We start from the raw sequence: 18,980 nt of genomic DNA on the forward strand, positions 1-18,980 counted from the left end.
CTTATCAACTTCATCTTCTCTTCAGTTGAGGCAGAACAAACGGTGACCTTGGCTTGGAGAAAGGAATCTTTGGTTGTGTCTGGTAACTTTCCCCTCTGACTAGTCACTACCTCTCCCATCCCCCCTTATGCTGTGACAGGCTGAACTCTCTAACTCCACATGAGGATTTCGGCCTGACACTAAGGCTGCATTACTATTATATTCTACTCATCATTCCTATCACCAAACTCCTCCCACTTATGACTGTAACTTGTTGCTTATATCTTTACGATTTATATTAATATTGATTGCTTCCTGATTACTTATTTGTACCCTATGAAAATCATTAAGTGTTGTACCTCCTGATTCTTGCCAAATGTATCTTTTTTTTTAATATGCACCAAAGACAAATTCCTTGTGTATCTAATCACACTTGGCCAATAAAGAATTATATTCTATTCTAATTTATTTATGGACTAATATATTAATGCATTAATCCATCTGTGAAATAATTTGGTAATGCTGATCCCAACCCCTCAACCCCAGAAATGGGGTTGGGTGTGGCAAAAATAATCATATACAAGAATTGGAAATGTGGTATTATTCCTGATGTCAAGGTTTAAATGGGATAATGATAGGAAAGAAGGAATGGAGCTTTGGATCGATCTAGAGCTTTGTAATCAGCCTTCGGGAAAGCCTTCCTGGCTGCAGAAGAAATGGCGGAGGTATGTGAGGCCTGGTTGCAACTATCTGAAGATAAATATTAGGGTAGCTCCACTTCCTTTCATTTCTGAACTTCCAGTTGGCCCATTGGACCATTTTTTGCCTTCCCCACGGTTCAGGGAAGGCTCCTGAACCGTGGAAAGAATGAAAAACTACCCAACAGGCCTATTGGAAATCTGGAGGCTTCAGTGAAGCCTGTGCACATGCATGGGGTGGAAGCAGCATTTGGGGTTGTGCACATGCATAGGGCATTGCATTATGGATGTGGAGAGGGGCGGCATACAAATCTAATAAATAAATAAATGCTATTATGCGTGCCCAAGCCGAAAAAAGGTTCGCCATCACTGCTCCAGCTCTTAAAGTATACTTTTCCAAAACTATGTGTTCATCACATCATGAGAAAAATGGAATTACGGACAGAAAGTTCTGTATGCATCACTAGCTAGATCACATACCTTTATCACATGATGCTTTTCATGCAGGACAGGTATCTTAAACATTTGACACCAATATGTCGTGTCTTGATCTGGTATAGCCACCTGTCTTAATAAAATGGAAAGAAAAGACTAATATAATACGAAGTTTGCTTTTGCCCAGACAATTCAGCATACAGTTCTGTCCCTCTAACATCAGTGATGGTTCCTCCTAGTTTGGCCCTGTTCTGCAAACCAGTAGCGATGGCAACTCTGCCCACCTGCCCAGGATGTTTTTGTGCATGCATAGAAGCATCGCGTATGTGAGTGCTCACTAGCACTCACTACTTCTCTACTCGAAACAGAATATCCTACGAAAATAGACTAACAATCCTGGGTCTAGAAAGCCTAGAACTACAGTGCCTAAAACACGATTTGAGTATTGCCCACAAGATCATATGCTGCAACGTCCTACCGGTCAATGACTACTTCAGCTTCAACCGCAAAAACACAAGAGCACTCAACAGATTCAAACTTAATACGAACTGCTCCAAACTTGACTGTAAAAAATATGACTTTAACAATCGAGTTGTCGAAGCGTGGAACTCATTACCGGACTCAATAGTGTCAACCCCTAACCCCCAACATTTCTCCCTTAGACTATCCACGATTGACCTCTCCAGGTTCCTAAGAGGCCAGTAAGGGGCATACATAAGTGCACTAGTGTGCCTTTCATCCCCTGTCCAATTGTCTTTCCTTTATCTCATATATCATATATATTTTCTTCCTTTCATATATCTTCTCTTCTATTTTCACTTTTATCCTTATATATATTACTTCATGTTTATTTTCCTCCTATGTATTTGTGTATTGGACAAATGAATGAATAAATAAATAAGATAGATAGATAGATAGATAGATAGATAGATAGATAGATAGATAGATAAATAAATAAATAGCTAGCTAGCCAACCAGAGGCAACGGACTTTAGAACCCACTATTGTCTTATACCGATACTTAACCCAAGTAACTTACGTTTTGGTTTGCCAAGTCAAAATATGGCAAGGAGGGAGGGATTACAGCATTCTTCTCGGGATTCAATAAACGAAGACTCTTTGTTCCACGATTAGAACCATGGTAATTTTGACCTCCATGTTTAAAGTCTTTGTCATGATAGGCCCATATAACTCGTACCGTGCTTTCCTGGAAAAAGGGAAAGCTGCTTCTGAATCACGTAAAGAGAAATCTATTTTTATGATCACAGCCCAGCTTAATAGTAAAAGCAATCAATCAATATCAACTTTATTTGATTAGTCAGTCCACCATATCAAAGCGAGGAAAAGGACCACATCGGTCGTCATAAAACTGTGACTGGTTAAAATAAAAATAAAATTGGCTAAAATAGAGGGAATTTGAATAAATAATAAGTTAAAATGCAGTATAATACGCTAAAATTGAGTAGTAAAACATAAGAATATAACTCGTGCAAAGGATTATATTAAACAAATCTAAGATACTGATATAAAATATTCTTAAGTGAGTTCATCTCCTTTGCATGCCACCCCAATATGTTCTATAAAACGTATTCTCATCTGAACTGCCCTGACTATAAACTTAGCGGTTCTAGAAACTACATATATATTTGTACCCTGAAGAAAATATGATACAGCCAAGCTTAATATATTTTCCACCTTGCAAAGGTTGGGGGAGGATAAGGAGCTCCAGATGTAGCCAAATTAGTATTGTTATCAGCACAACCAGTCATTTCTGACCCCAGTGAGCTGTGCTCATCTTCATTTCCTAGACAAAAGAACCAGTATTGCCTGAAGAAATTTCCATGTGGCAAGCATAACGATACACCAAAGCACATGGAATGCTGCTAACTTTTCACCAAAGTGGTACCTATTTATCTATTCACATTTGCATGCTTTTGGTGGGCAGGAACTGGGGAAAAAACAGGCTCACCTCACAGTGCAGCACTTGAGTTTCAAACCTGGGTTGTCAGCTTTTCATCTGGCAAGCTCAGTGTCTCTAACTACTGAGCCATCGTGCCCTCCACACTCTCTAACTACTGAGCCATCGTGCCCTCCAAACTCTCACTAAATTACAGGTCAGAAGATATACTTTGTACCTACCCTAATCAGTACATACAGCAATACAGATTGTTTGTTATGGCATAATCAGTATAATGATTAGACTGAGAACCAGAAGCTAATATTTAAGCTCTCTCTTCTTCATTCTTTTCTCTAATTTAGGTTCATCATTAGGTTTAGCATTTCCCTTTACCGTTAGGCTCTTGTCATTTGGATCGCAAGTGTGAAGCTGCCGGCTAAAAGCCAGTATGGTATGAGTACTATTTTCCATAGCATACTCCAGATGGTAATCCTGCTGAGAATCTTTTTTCAGTGTTCTGTCTGCATTTGTGAAGCAATCCTGTTGAAGATAGAAATCAAAACATTATCCTGCTACTTTTCTTTTTAAATGTTCTGAACCCTACAACCTTTTCGTTTTTGTGACAAAGGATGTATAAAGAATGTGTTGTAATTCTCCAAATAAATACTTTATATTAACCAATGAGTGAAAATCTATTTTTTTAATCTATCCTATTGAATATAATTAACATTGCATAAATTCAACATTTAATAAGTGTGGTATAATAAAAGACCCTTACCTAAAAAGGTATTTATTTTGCCACCATAAAGGTATTAATGAACTTAACAAACATATATTTGAAAAATATATGATCCTCAAGAACAAATTGTAAAAATAATGTATCTCTGCATTACACACTTTAAATATGACTTCATAGCGATTTTCTCTGGCTGCTACATAATACAGTATATGGACTATTTTTTGTGTGTACTTTTTATTGTTTTTCCCTATTGGGTGGTGGGTAAAATCAAGAAATATGATATTTCTTCTGTAACTCAAAATCCATTTTCTTAGAGTTCTCATGCAATTATTTATAAGGGAGTAAGCATTCCACTTATTGTGATTCTAATATATACTTTCTAGAGAGGAAACATTAAAATGGAATATGATATTGTATACCACCTCATTTTGTCAAACTGGTTTTAGAGAGTCTCCCTGCTGTTTCAAGGACAGTTTATCCTAGTCCTCATTATAGCAAAAAATGATATTATGAATAAGCCGCGTTAATAATGTACTATCGTTAACCTCTTCACCTCTGAATTCTGATATAAAGTGCAGCTGCTTTTTTGACCATCCATTTCACCATATTTCAGCAACTCTGGTGACTGCCATTCCAAAAAAACCCACATTCCATTGAGATTAGGATAATAATATTATTTAATGTTCTTTCTAAGTGTTTTCTAAGAATTTTTATGCAATTGTTTCTAGTTTGCAGAGTGACCACATAGAGGTATAAAATTTAGAGATGTTTTAAGGAGGTGGCAAAGCTACTGTTTAAAGGAGTGTTTTCTTTTTAATGGAAATCTGAGTAAAATTAAAATATATCTATTTTTTAATTTTTTTGATATAAATAAAAGAATAGTATTGTAAATGTCTCCATTCCCAAAGTTTTTAGGCTAATTGGAAGACAAGAATAGATAGGCAAGATCAGTTTAAGTTTAAGTTTAATCAGATTTGTATGCCGCCCCTCTCCGCAGACTCGGGGCGGCTCACAGCAATAGCAATACAATGTAAAACAAATCCAATATTTAAATTAATTTTAAAAACCCCACAAGTTAAAACCAATCATACACACTAGCGTACCATACACAAATTTTATAAGCCTAGGGAGAAGGAACATGTCAATTCCCCCATGCCTGACAACAGAGGTGGGTTTTAAGGAGCTTACGAAAGGCTAGGAGGGTGGGGGCAACTCTGATATCTGGGGGGAGTTGGTTCCAAAGGGTCGGGGCCGCCACAGAGAAGGCTCTTCCCCTGGGCCCCGCCAACCGACATTGTTTAGTTGACGGGACCCGGAGAAGGCCAACTCTGTGGGACCTAACTGGTCGCTGGGATTCGTGCGGCAGAAGGCGGTCCCGGAGATATTCTGGTCCAGTGCCATGAAGGGCTTTATAGGTCATAACCAACACTTTGAATTGTGACCGGAAACTGATCGGCAACCAGTGATCAATCCCAAATATCAACAGAATGGAAATCTATGGGCAAAATGAAATTTCTAGCGGGCCTTTGTGGTAAGGAACTTATTTTAGCAATTGTATTGCAAACTTGTTTTTATAAATAATAATGTGACATAATGCTATCTGTAGTAATCAGCAGCTATATAACACTACTGACTGGTAGAACTTCAGAAGCACAACTGTTTGTCTTGTTTGAAATTTAGTCACTTTCCAGAGAAGTAAACAATTTATGTTACATTATCTATTTTTAAATCTACCTGTAATTAAGCAAAATTAAACTCAGTTTACATATTATATTGGATAGAATATTTATTGTCACCACCATTTTGGTGCTCAATAACATGGATCCATGATACAGCAACCTGGGTCACTACATTTCAGATATTTTGAACAATTCTCATTCATTACAGTTCTCATTTTATAGGCTGGAAGATAAAACATCTGGAAGACATTGGGCTGTCTATTTTGCAAGTCAGCTATCTCTATTATGGTAAAGTCAACATGTTGTGCAGCAGTAACTGAAATCAACCTATATGCACACATTCACATACAATCACACCCTACTATAGGCAATTCTGGATTGCTGGATAGAATGAATGAATCAGATATATTTCATTCAATAGACGTCATTTAGAAATTGCAGTAATATGCAGTAAGATGATTTTACAGCATAAAAATTCTGGTATATAATTTCTTATAGATGAAGCCATTGATGCTGAATTGCTTCTCACATGCTGTGACCCTGGACTTGTTCTCTTAAAAAGGATTTGCAGTTGATATGATTTCTGATTACTGCTATACAAAATGGCAGGGAGTAATTTCTTAAGGATGTAGCAAAAAGATGCAAATAAGTTTTATTTTATCCCTTAAAAAAATGAGAGCACAGCTGCAAAAGAAACCTTGAGGAAAAAAATGACAGCTGTCTTCATAGGCCTGAACAGGTGTTTTATACAGAGAATAAATCCTCTACATCCATGCAACCTACAGTAGATTTACTTTCTTTTAGCAATGAAGTTAGTAATAAGAAAATACTGTTTAGGGCTCTCTAGCATAAAGGCTTACCAAGTTTATCTGAAACCTTGATTAAAGCAATTGTATGCTGCATGCAAGCCTTTATGCTAGCAACATTTTAATTATTGGGCTGATATAGCGACTGCTGTTGGGTATGGAAATAAGAAACCTTTATAAATGTAAAGAAATCTATGTAGCATCATACTATCTCTGTAAACAAGCATTCTTTTTTGCAATGGTGAAGTAGATCCTATTACTGTAAGCTCATTACAGGGTGTAAACTGAAACGCTTCTTTCTTGTGTTTTCCAGCAATTGGTGAGTATCTCTGGTATCAGTAGTTATTTTTAGCTTCCACAACTTGTAGCCCATAGCGTATTTTTATGAATATAAACAAAGGTCTATGAAGATTCTCAATCATCCAGATCATAGTTATCCCAAAGATGCTTTTCAAAAGGCAAGTGGACTTTGTTGATTTTTCTCCCCTTGAGGAACTGAAGAAGCTTCTTGGATGAGAAGTGAAGCATTTTCATGAATATAAATCCATTTATTAACTTTTTTTCAAAATTAAACCTCACTGTATAAATTCCATATTTAATGCACTTAAAGAAATATAAAATTATTCATTTTATTTATTGGGAATCTTCCATTCAGTTTCATGTTTTACATTCAAGTATTTCAAATCAGATAGAAAATTTGCGTATGCCAACTTCTTTCTTCACACTGATTCATCAAACAATAGACTCTGTTCATTAAGGGAAAAATCCAAATTGTAGGTTGGAGACTGAATGGAAAATTAATCAAAAACCTATTTGTTGTACTGAAAATCTGGGAATGATCCACACAGCCTCCGATGGTGGCAGTTACAATAGAAAACTGAAGTGCAACTACGACGTCTATGCCATGAAAATAGAAACCTAGTCTATTTATTTTATTCAATTCTATATCATCCATCTCATCTAACTGACGCTGGGCAGTTTACAACAACATACAATATGCTTTAATTACATCTTGTTCAGTTGTTACAGTGCTTTCTACATACAGCTGCTTCTGATAAAGTATTCAAAAATTCCAGTTCGCCCAAAATACAGCAATTTTACTATAACTATAGCTAACTATAAATTTTATATGGGGAAAATAAGTTACCTCTACTGCAATGACTTCCAATTTGTTGCCAGATAGAATGCAAGTTAAGATGTCTCTAGTTGATATTGATAGTTTAAGATTAACAGATTTGGAAGGGACCTTGTTGGTCCAAGTCCAACTCCCCACCCAAGCAGGAGACCCCCACACCATTTCTGACAGATGGCAGTCCAGTCTCTTCTGGAAAGCTCTCAGTGATGAATAACCACAACTTATGAAGGCAAGCTGTTCCATTGGTTGATGGCTCTCACTGTCATAAAATTTCTCCTTATTTCCAGGTTGAATTTCTTCTTGTTCAGTTTCCATCCATTATTTCTTGTCTGACCTTCAGGTCCTTTGGACAATAGCTTAACCCCATCTTCTCTGGTTATTTTTCTCTGTAGCAGCCCTTCAAATATTGGAGCACTGCCATCATGTCTCCCCTGGTCCTTCTCTTCACTCGACTAGCCATGCCCAGTTTCTGCCACTGTTCATCATATGCTTTACCCTCCAGTCCCATAATCATCTTGGTTGCTCTTCTCTGCACTCTTTCTAGAGTCTCAATGTATTTTTTTAATAGTATGGTAACCAAAACTGGATTCAGTTTTCTAGGTATGGTCTTACTAAGGTTTTACAGAGTTATATTGGTATTGGTTCCTCACTTGATTTTGATTGTATCCCTCTGTTAATGTAACTTAGAATTGCATTGGCTTGGCTACTGCCACACATTGTTGACTCATATTTAATTGATTGTCTTCTAAGACGCAAAGATCCCTCTCAGTTACTGCTATTATCTGCATCAACTGCATCAACAAAGGGATAGAATCAAGATGATGTGAAGTATTAATACCACTTTATAATGCCGTGGTAAGGCCACACCTGGAATACTGCATTCAGTTTTGGTCGCCACGATGCAAAAAGGATGTTGAGACTCTAGAAAAAGTGCAGAGAGGAGCAACAAAAATGATTAGGGGACTGGAGGCTAAAACATATGAAGAACAGTTGCAGGAAATTTGCTGACATTTAGAACAATGAATCAGTGGAACAGCTTGCCTCTTGAAGTTGTGAAAGCTCCCACACTGGAAGTTTTTAAGATGTTGGATAACCATTTGTCTGAAGTAGTGCAGGGTTTCCTGCCTAAGCAGGGAGTTGGCCTAGAAGACCTCCAAGATATCTTCCAACTCTGTTGTTGTTGCTGCTGTTGTTGTTATTGTTGTTGTTGTAGTAGTAGTAGTAGCTGTTGTTGTTATTGTTATTGTTATTGTTATTGTTATTGTTATTGTTATTGTTATTGTTATTATTATTATTATTATTATTATTATTATTATTATTATTATGCCTGGTTTCACCAAGTTTATGTGTGCATTTTTGTTTTTTCTTGCCTAAGTATAAGACTTCATTAAGCTAGTCACTTAATGAAATCATGTAGTTTTCTTGGCAACAGTACAAAATAGCTTTTATTGACCTTTTCCTACACCAGTAATGGATAACCTTTTTGCTGTTGCATGCTAAAAGCTCCCACGCACTTCCACACTCTTAATACAATGCACAAGCAACTCCCCCCTGCACCTCACCCTCCCCTGCACCTTGCCCCCCCTGTGCACGTGTGAATGACTCCCCATGCCCTCCTGCCTGTGCACACAATCTTCCTGTGCTCCCCCCTATGCCTCATTTTGGGTCTAATAGGCCTCCATGCAGCCTCCTGGAATCAAAAATGGGCCACCGGGAGGGATGCGACACCCCTCAGCCCATTTTGGGCTTAGACCTCCCTGCAGCCTCCTGGGAGAAAAAACAGGCTGCAAAGGGCCATGCCTCCCCCATGCCCCATTTTAGACCTAATAAGTCTCCCTGCACTTATATGCAATGCACACATGACCCCCTGTGCTTCCTGCCCATCTATACATGTACATGCATGTGCGACCCTCCACGCTATCCCCCGCCCCTGCACGTACACCTCCTACATGTGCCCCAGGCCCTGTGCATGTGCAGCAGAGACCCAAAAATCAGCTGGCTGGCAGGAGGTGCATGCACATGCTCGGTGGAACTGAGTTGGAGCGCCGGCTGACTGCCTGCAGAGAGAGCTCTGCATGCCACTTGTGGTATGCATGCCACAGGTTCTCCATCACAGTCTTAGACTAACCCTACAGCCCTGATCTTTCTGGATAGCCCTCCATACCAATCTGATCAGCTTAGTTTTTCATAATCAACCAAGAAAACTTTCTCTATATGTCTCTATGTAAATCACCAGAAGTGAAACTCAACCGAAAAGCAATTTTACATTACTTGCGTTTGTGGTGATGACATTTAAAGCACTGAAACATCTAAGACCAGTATCTTTGAAAGGCTGGTTCTTATTTATGAATTGGCCTTTGTTTATTCAACTTCTGAATCAACTTGTTTAAAGCTATGGAACAGGCCTTTTGGTACCAGCCCTTAAATGTGAAATCTGTTTAGTGAAAAAGAGTTCTCATGTCTTCCTTAACAACTTTCTGGAAGTTAGTAAAGAGTTTCCTTTCTGGCATACATTCAGTCTATAATCTCTCTAATTAAGACTCTTTTTATATTTATTTGTTTTTCAAATATTTTTGTTCTGCTTCTGTTATTTGCAATAAAACTGCTAGAAAACTGTGGAGCATAAATGATGATATTCAGAGTTTCATTTTACATTTTTTCTAGTAATTCCCCAATTCAGAATTTGCCATTTAATTTTACCTTAGATTGATTTTTCACTGAGCAATCCCAATTAGTTTCATTAGTTATTAACAAACTAGACTTCTAGCAAGTATTTTCCAAAGTAGGCATCATTTTCTGACTTTGGATGTCTTCATTTTGAAAGATTCTTTGGACGTTTTTATTGTTAATTTTTAAAATACCATTAATTATTTTATTTCAATGTTATGTGAATTTTGTTTTAATGAGCCAAGATTATTTGTTATTGATTCACTATTCACGAATAGTTAATTATTTATTTGATTATTTTATTAAAATACTTTGATAGAAAAGAAGCCTGGCCTCTAATAACAGATTAGCAGATAATTTTTAAGATTATCTATGTGTATACTCGAAACAATTTATATAATACTGACATTTTCTTACACAACAAAAAATAATTTAATGGACCTAAAGAAGGAAAATGTGGCCATTAAATCTGAGTTTACATCACTGTTGCCATTTTTTTTAAGAGTTTCATTTTTCATCATTTTACCTAAATGATGCAAATTAATGCAAATAATATAAATTAAATCAATTGCCTGGGCAGAGTTTGGAAATCAGTTGGGCCATAACCTCTTAGACATGATCAGACAAAATAAATAGTGAAAAGTCTTTTCCTATTTTTAGGGATAACAAAAGACATTGTCAGCCAGTTAATTATGCTATTATATAATAATAGAATTCGGCTAAGGTATGAAAATAGAATCTTACTCTCTGCTTCCTTCTGTGTTCAAAGGAATGTAGTGAATTGCCTTGTGGCCTAATTACTCTACTACTATCCAACTTAACTTTCTCCACCTCTGCAACATTATTGCTTCTGTTAATATGACCGCCAAACTTACAATGTAGCCCCAACTAAATTCCCCAAAAAGTTATTCAAGGGCTTTAACTAAACTTTGCTGGCAGTCTTTCATGGTTACCATAACTGCGAAATTCAGACCCACTTCTCCCCCCGGATATCTGCACCAGATAGACAGAATTGTGTCTTCTTTTCACTCCAGATATCTCCACTAAGTAGATAGAATTGGATCTTCTTCTCCCTATGGAAATCTGCACAGATTATATGGATTCTTCATGGTGTCATTCTCTTCTTTTGTGATTTTGCATCACAATGGAATATACAGTAGCTTTTTTCAGCAGTATCAAAGTTCTTTCTCCTTGTTCAGTTTCCATCCATTATTCCTTGTCTGGCCTTCAGGTGCTTTGGGAAATACAGAGTGCGTTCCAAAAGTAATGCAATTGAATTTCCCGCGCCGCTCCTATTGGTCGGAGTGGGACTGAAGTACTTGGAGTAGGTGTGGGGGATGCTAAGCTTTGCCGCAAAACCAGTCTCAGTGCTCTCCAAGCTGTGGAAGTGGCAGGGCGTCAGTTATTGTAAACCTCTGCATGCCGACCATGTCACGAAAAAAATGGAATTGGAAATTTCAAGTGAACTTTTGCAACGTATAGAAATTGAACCTGATTATTTGGACAACGTCATCACTGGTGATGAAACCTGGGTTTTTGAATACAATCCAGAAACAAAATGCCAAAGCTCTGAGTGGCACACCGACCAGTCCCCCAAGCCCAAAAAGGCAAGAATGAGCAAATCAAAAGTGCAAACAATGCTCATTGTCTTTTTTGACAGTAAAGGAGTGGTCAATAAGGAGTTTGTTCTTCAAGGACAGACAGTTAACACTACCTACATGGATGTGCTGGAAAGACTCCGAAAAAGGGTCATCAGGATGAGAAAAGACATATCCGCTATCTGGCAACTCCATCTTGACAATGCGCCTTGCCACAACACGCTATGAGTCTGCGAGTTCCTGGCCAAACACCAGGTGCCAACGTTGCCCCCCCCCCCATAGTCCAGACATCACCCCAGCAGACTTCTTTTTGTTCCTTTGGATTAATGCAGCCATAAAAGGAACCCGTTTTTTGTCCACAGAAGAGATCCAATCAGCCGTGATGAAGACCTTGCAAGAGGTCCCCGAAGACGCCTTCCAGGGCGCAATACCGGTCATGGCAGAGTCACTGGAAAAAATGTGTAGAGGCTCAAGGACAGTACTTTGAAGAATTTTAAGTGTTTGTGCAAATCTGTTTAATAAATTACTTTTTAAAATATGGCATTACTTTTGGAATGCACCCTATAGTTTCACCTCCTCTTCTCTGTGGCAGCCCCTCAAATATTGGAATACTGCTACCATGTCTCCCCTGGTCCTTCTCTTCAGTAGACTATGCCCTGTTCCTGCAACTGTTCATTATATGTTTTAGCCCGCAATCCCCTAATCATCTTGGTTTCTCTTCTCTGCACTCTTTTACATTTTCAATTCTGCTGTATATCTTGGCTATTTCTGGAGTGAGATCTGAATAGAAATATTGCCACTGTATCCAAAATCTACTACATGAATGACTGGAGAACCACAATTTTACTATTACAATATTGCACATATGAAATTCTATGTACAGTGGTATCTCTATTTAAGAACTTAATTCCTTCCGTGACCAGGTTATTAAGTAGAAAAGTTTGTTAGTAGAAGCAATATTTCCCATAGGAATCAATGTAAAAGCAAATAATGTGTGCAAACCCGTTAGGAAAGAAATAAAAGCTTGGAATTTGGGTGGGAGGAGGAGGAAGAAGAAGAGGAGGAGGACAGTCGCTGCCCAGAGCGAAGGGAGCATTTCTTTTCTCTGGGTGCTGGCAGAGGTTTATACCCTCTCCAAGCTCCCAGAGAAAGGAAAACTCTTTGTTTGCTTTGGATTGCCAAAGCCTCCTTAAGCACCACCGAAAGGCTCCTCTGGCAGCCCAGAAAAGCCTCAGATGCCCGGGATTAAAGGGGGAATGGCAGGAAACTGATCAGGCCCTTGTGCCGCTCTCAAATTTCCTGGGAACATTTTCAGGGCTCAGGTTCTTAAGTAGAAAATGGTTCTTGAGAAGAGGTAAAAAAAATCTTGAACACCTGGTTCTTACCTAGAAAAGCTCTTAAGTATAGGCATTCTTAAGTAGAGGTACCACTTTAATTCTAATATACAGTACATAGCAGGTAAGGAACTGATGCAGATTATTGAATTGAATTGACAAGAGAAAGAATTGAGTGATTAAGTAATGTTATCACGTTTAGAAAGATACCAGCTGGATACATTTAAATTAAACAGAAGACAGGGTCTGCCTTTGGGGCCAAAATGCCCAAGATCTCTCACAGGTTAAGGATGACCTGTGTATGCATGATATTTCATCTATTTTTCAAACAGCATGTGCAGGGGAGCATAACAAATGATGACTTCTCCTAGAAAGACCCTTGCACTAGGAAAAAAAAATCCAATAGCTAAGTAGTGTTAACATGCCTTAGGTGGTGCTTGGTTTTCGATATTGCATGCCTTTGGGGAACACATTGAATTTTTAAGAATCTTTTTTTTTTAACCTCACGCTAACATGCCAGAAAAGATTCCCAAAGATACAGTGAGTTTCCCAAAGGCGTGCAGTATCTGCAACCAAGCACCAGGTGACATTTAAAATGTGTGCCACTGTGACATTTCTCCTTGTTCTATCTTTCTGTTTCTTTGCTAAAAACTTCTTTATCAAGAGTATGTTTGAAAAACAGCAAAGAGTTCCATTCAAAATTCAATTACTCCTTAATAACACATCAAAATGATTCCCATGCATTGTATTTGATAAACAGATGTTCTTTATTTGGGGTAGCAGCAAACTAGTGAGTGTGATGAGTATAGCATTTTTCATATACCAATGAAGAGCTATTCACAAAATAATCCCCAAATGTATTTTTATGTTAGAGCTCAACAGAAGGCCCTTACAATGCCACCTTCTTAAATAAATCACACAAAACCCGCATTCATAAAGAAGGATTACTCTCTGCAAAATGGGAGCTACAGTTAGGGATGCACAATTCCAGACCAGAAGAAAGAGGATTTGACAACGAAAGAGAAGGTTAAGAATTGAGCTGCAGAATGGAAACTCAAGGAATATGCAAGTAAGCCCTAAAGGCTTTTTAATAGTAAAAAAAAAAAAAAAGGTTAGAGCTGCCTTGAGCATTCTTGTGGCAAGTAGTCTGTTAAAAAATTACTTTGGCAATATTGCATGCATAATATAACTACAAGCCTGAACAGATTGAGCAATTTCTCTGAGGCAGCACCCGTATTTATCCAGCCAGCATCTTTCCATCACTGCACTGTTCGGGGGTTAGATTCTCCATACTTCAACATGTTCACAATAACCTCACCAGTCTGCATCACATAATGACCTTAAAACGTGCTCTTGATTGGCCTTATACAGTACATCGTCCTATAAACTTTCACAGCATTTTCCTGTTTGCTCAGCTGTGTGTTTTTTTCCTTGTTACACAATTCCCAAATCAATGAATCACATGTTTAACAGACTCCTGTTATGGATCTTACACTTCCCAAGCAATGCTAGGTTCCCACTCTGTAGTCCAGAATCATTAATATATCATCCTCTGCTCACTCTCACTCAGCCATACCTTTGAAGAATGTGTCAGCCTTTTAGGAAAGATCCCTTTCGTATTTCAGTCTTTACAATGTAATTGCTGCAAATAGATCAGTCAACCTGAGTGATCTATTTGCAGGAGGCAACAGAAGAATCCTTTAAGTTCTACTCTATCCTAGCAAATTTTAAAGCAGCAACGTCAGGTAGAATATATTGACAACACGAAAAGGCCCCGCAAAAAGTATTATTTCTGTTTTTAATCAGAACCTTTGCTGATACCTAGAAAATAGATTCCTTTTAAAATAACATTCCGGCTTGTTTATGTAATTGGTATGTATCTATTAGTGTTTCTATGTGTGCATCAACTACATTCTGCTTGTGTAGCAACTCATTATCTGGTCACAAATGACCAAAAATTACTGATACATATACTTACTTACTTACTTACTTACTTACTTACTTACTTACTTACTTACTTACTTACTTACTTACTTACTTACTTACTTACTTACTTACTTACTTACTTACTTGTTTTCTAGGCCGCCCTTCTCCAGCAGACTCAGGGTGGCTTATACAATAAAATCAATACAAAGTACAAAATCAAAGAAACCCAATATAAAACCTAATCTAAAACCCCACACAATTAAACCATTTAACTAAAATCCAATCATAATCCTTCACTCATACCATCAGCGGGAGCAAGAAGACAGTGCTCCATGGCCCCAGGCCTGCTGGCAAAGATGTGTTTTTAGAGCCTTATGAAAGACCAGGAAGGTAGGGCGGCGTGAATCTCTGAGGGGGGGTGGTTGATTCCAAAGGGCTGGAGCTACCACAGAGAAGGCTCTTCCCCTGGATTCCATCAGGCAACATTGCTTGGCTGGCGGCGCCCAGAGAATGCCGACTTTGCGGGCTCTAACCGGCCGCTGCGAAACATGAAGCAATAGGCGGTTCCTGTAAGTAATCTGTATGAATGTATCTATGTATATATCTATGTATATATTTCTTTATTAATTTCCCATCTTTATTATTTTTATCAACAACTCAGGATGGGAACATACCTAATAATCCTTTCTCCTTATATTTTCCCTATAAAACCCTGTGAGATGAATTGGTCTGAGAGAGAATGACTGGTTCAAAGTCACCCAGCTGGATTTCATGTCTAAGAGGGGACCAGAATTCATGCTCTCCTGATGATCCAAGATGGCACTGACGAAGGCTGCCTCGGTGAAACACTCTCAAATTCTATTTCTCGTCATATTTCTATACTAACTGGCTGCAATAAAAAGCCTCTTCCTCCAGAACCAACATGAACGCAGGAAGGAAAACATTTCCGTCTATTAGTAAATGGAAGACCTTTTTTTAATTCAAAAAGGTAATTTGCATCTCAGAAATATAAATTGGCCATCTCAGTGATATATTTTATTTTAGAATTGATAGGACCAGCAATTATCTTGAGCCAGAGATCTGCCTTTTTTATTCTATTGAAACAAGGAAAGCACCACACATATTGATGACATTAAAAATAGCAATTGCAAGTAGTTGCTTGACTTATGTCTTAAGGTTAGAAATAAATATATAACTAATGAGAAAATGTGATTCAATATTTAAATAAAGAGACGTTATAATCAATGCCCATTCTGTAAAACATCTGGAAGCTTATTGTAAGCACTCATTGCAGAAATGAATCACTGAAATAGATGGACTGAAGAACAAAAATTCACTGCTGCATTGTACCAGTATCTGACTTTCAGATGTCACTTCTAAGGAAAGAGCATATATTTTCCTTTAAAAGTTAATTTTCACAAGTCTAGAATTTAGTTTCTATGCCATCTTTTTAAATGCTTTAGCATTTAAAGAAGCTAGTGCCTACTGGTTTGTTACTTGCTCAATATTTTTAGGAATGAATAATGTCACTCAAAGTGTAGATAAATTTGCAGATGCAAAATAGAAAAATTGATTCATTAATGCCAACTAATACACATCCTAATGCTGTCAGTCTAAGTTAGAATTGTCATTATAGAGCAAAGTATAATGTTTATCCAGGTGGTTCTACTTGCTCAATTTATGTTAGGATTTCTTGTGAGAATCTCACTGTTTAGAAATATATCCAACTAATCAGTTCTCCCACTTAAAACTATGAACAAAAATATGTATTTAATTACTGCATGGAGAAAAGTATCAGTCAAAATACATAATCATGCACCTGTCTTTAAGGTAGGATTAAGCTAGTGTTAGTATAGTTCTCTCATTTTGGTAGAGTTTAGCTGCTTACTGAACTATTACCAAAGATCATTGCAACAAGCTGATGAGTATGGAATTGATCTGAATTTGCACCTATATTTACTACTTTTCTGCCATTTAAATAAATACTTGAGAGATTACATGGCACTTTATATTATGACCTAAAAACAGAGGTTGGACTAGACGACGTTTGTAGTTGATTCCAACTCCACAGCTACATGATTCTAAGAGATTAAATTATGTATTCATTCAGTCCACATATGTATTTACTATATCATTTATAAGTTTGAATGCTAATTAACTATTAAATGAAAAAGGCAGACATTCTTCAATTAATTTGCCCACACCCCGGGGCTACTATAAGAGACTTGGCAAAGAAGAGTTTTCCAAATTGTTGTGGAAACACAAAGCACAAAGGCAAATAATAATAACAATAATAACACTACTTTAAATTCATCTGTTACTTCTTGCACATGAAGATAAAATATATATGAACCGGTGTGTGTAATTCAAGATACTAAGGTTGAAATGCATCTTTCTTTACTGACTTGGAAACATAAAAGGGACACAATTGTTGCCTGTTGATATGTGAAATGGACAGGAGCTATTCCCTTGTCCTTGTGAGCTTTGGTAGGCGGCATGCTGGTCACTTTGCAATTAGACTTAGTGAAATCTGAAAGGAACCACTGATAAAAGGAAGTGAGAAAAGAACCCGGTTATTATTGTTAGAAATGGATTTCACTCTTTCTATGGGAGGGAAGGACGGTGGGAGGGAGTGGGAGACACAGACAGACAGACATCATCATCATCACAACAGAGTTGGAAGCAACCTTGGAGGTCTTCCAGTCCAACCCCCTGCTTAGGCAGGAAACCCTACACTACTTCAGACAAATGGTTATCCAACATCTTCTCTAAAACTTCCAGTGTTAGAGCATTCACAACTTCTGGAGGCAAGCTGTTCCACTGATTAATTGTTCTAACTGTCAGGAATTTTCTCCTTACTTCTAAGTTGCTTCTCTCCTGGTTTAGTTCCCACCCATTGCTTCTTGTTCTACTCTCAGGTGCTTTGGAGAATAAGTTGACTCTCTCTTCTAATTCTACATTGGACTAATGTAGCAGTTGGATTCTCTTTTTATTGACCATGCAAGAAAGTCATTGGATTTGTATGCGTGTGCACGTTTAAAATGTGTCCACTGGAAATCTGCTTGACACTAGGGAGGATGTCTCTGTTGTTAGTTGCTCTGAGTCCAATTCAAGTATTATAACCATTATGAATGAATTTTAGTTAGTTAGTTAGTTATTTTGTCCAATGCACAATAATACACAATGAAGGTTATAGAGGTTATACTCGAGTAAAATATATTAGAGAAAGAATAGAAGCGAACATTTAGGAACAGAATATATCAATTACAGAATAGAAGGATATTATGAGAGTAGTATAAGAAGAATATAATAGAAGAATAGTAGATAGGATATATAAGATATAGGAGAGACAATAGTTCTCTCTGAATATACTCAGAGCGAAACCCTGAGCGAACTAACTGACTTAATCCTTCCCGGATTAATCTCGCCCGGAGTAGAGCAGGTTGTCCCTGCCACCCAGGGTCCCGTTTCCCCCACTCCTCCCCATGCTCACCTGCAAATAAGGCTTGCCCCGGTCGAGGCCGCCCACCACCATATCCGCCGGAGTCATAGCTCCTGTGGAGGAGAAGCCGAAGCCCACGTAGCCCCGCGTGCGCACCTCCAGGCGGAAGGCGATGGTGTCGCCCTGATGAGCCCACGAGAGCCGGTAGCGGGACGAGCCGTCCAACATGGCGCTGTGAGGGTAGTGGCGCCCACCGGGCACGGCCGGCAGAGAAGCCCAGATGAAGAAGAGCAGCAGCCGCCAGCAGCGCATCTTACCCACGGCGCGCGCGCTCCAGGACGCAGGAGTCGGACTTGGCGCCAGCGCGCCCCTTGACTGAGGTAGCCGGCTTGAAGCTGCCGCTCTTGGCGTCGCCGCCTCTTCACGCCTCCCTCAGCCGCTGAGCCTCCTCATTGGCGGGGGGGGGGGGGGGGGGGTCTCGCCTGGCCTCGAGGGCTGAGCGAAGGAGCGGGCGGCGCGGCTGGTGGTGGAAACCTAGACGTGAGGCGGACGGGAGCCGAAGCCACCTTCTGTGAGGGGGAAAAAGTGTCCAGAAGCTGAAAATGGAACCGCATAAAAGGCTGGCTGACCGCCATCGATTCTGGAG

General features: G+C 38.6%; 1 protein-coding gene across 1 annotated transcript in view; it reads right to left on the reverse strand.

Moving 5' to 3' along the window:
• The window catches only part of MOXD1 (monooxygenase DBH like 1), a 47,274-nt gene extending 28,531 nt beyond the window's left edge, over positions 1 to 18,743 (reverse strand). The window contains exons 1-4 of the mRNA XM_070733532.1: positions 18,386 to 18,743; positions 3,402 to 3,548; positions 2,151 to 2,318; positions 1,158 to 1,241 (exon numbers count right to left, since the gene is read on the reverse strand). Of these exons, the coding sequence (XP_070589633.1) occupies positions 1,158 to 1,241; positions 2,151 to 2,318; positions 3,402 to 3,548; positions 18,386 to 18,646 (660 nt within the window). The 5' untranslated portion in view covers positions 18,647 to 18,743. The remainder of the gene's footprint in view (positions 1 to 1,157; positions 1,242 to 2,150; positions 2,319 to 3,401; positions 3,549 to 18,385) is intronic.
• Positions 18,744 to 18,980: the final 237 nt, after the last annotated feature.

The sequence above is a fragment of the Erythrolamprus reginae genome, chromosome 1, assembly GCF_031021105.1.
Source record: "Erythrolamprus reginae isolate rEryReg1 chromosome 1, rEryReg1.hap1, whole genome shotgun sequence".
Classification (NCBI taxonomy): Eukaryota; Metazoa; Chordata; class Lepidosauria; order Squamata; family Dipsadidae; genus Erythrolamprus; species Erythrolamprus reginae.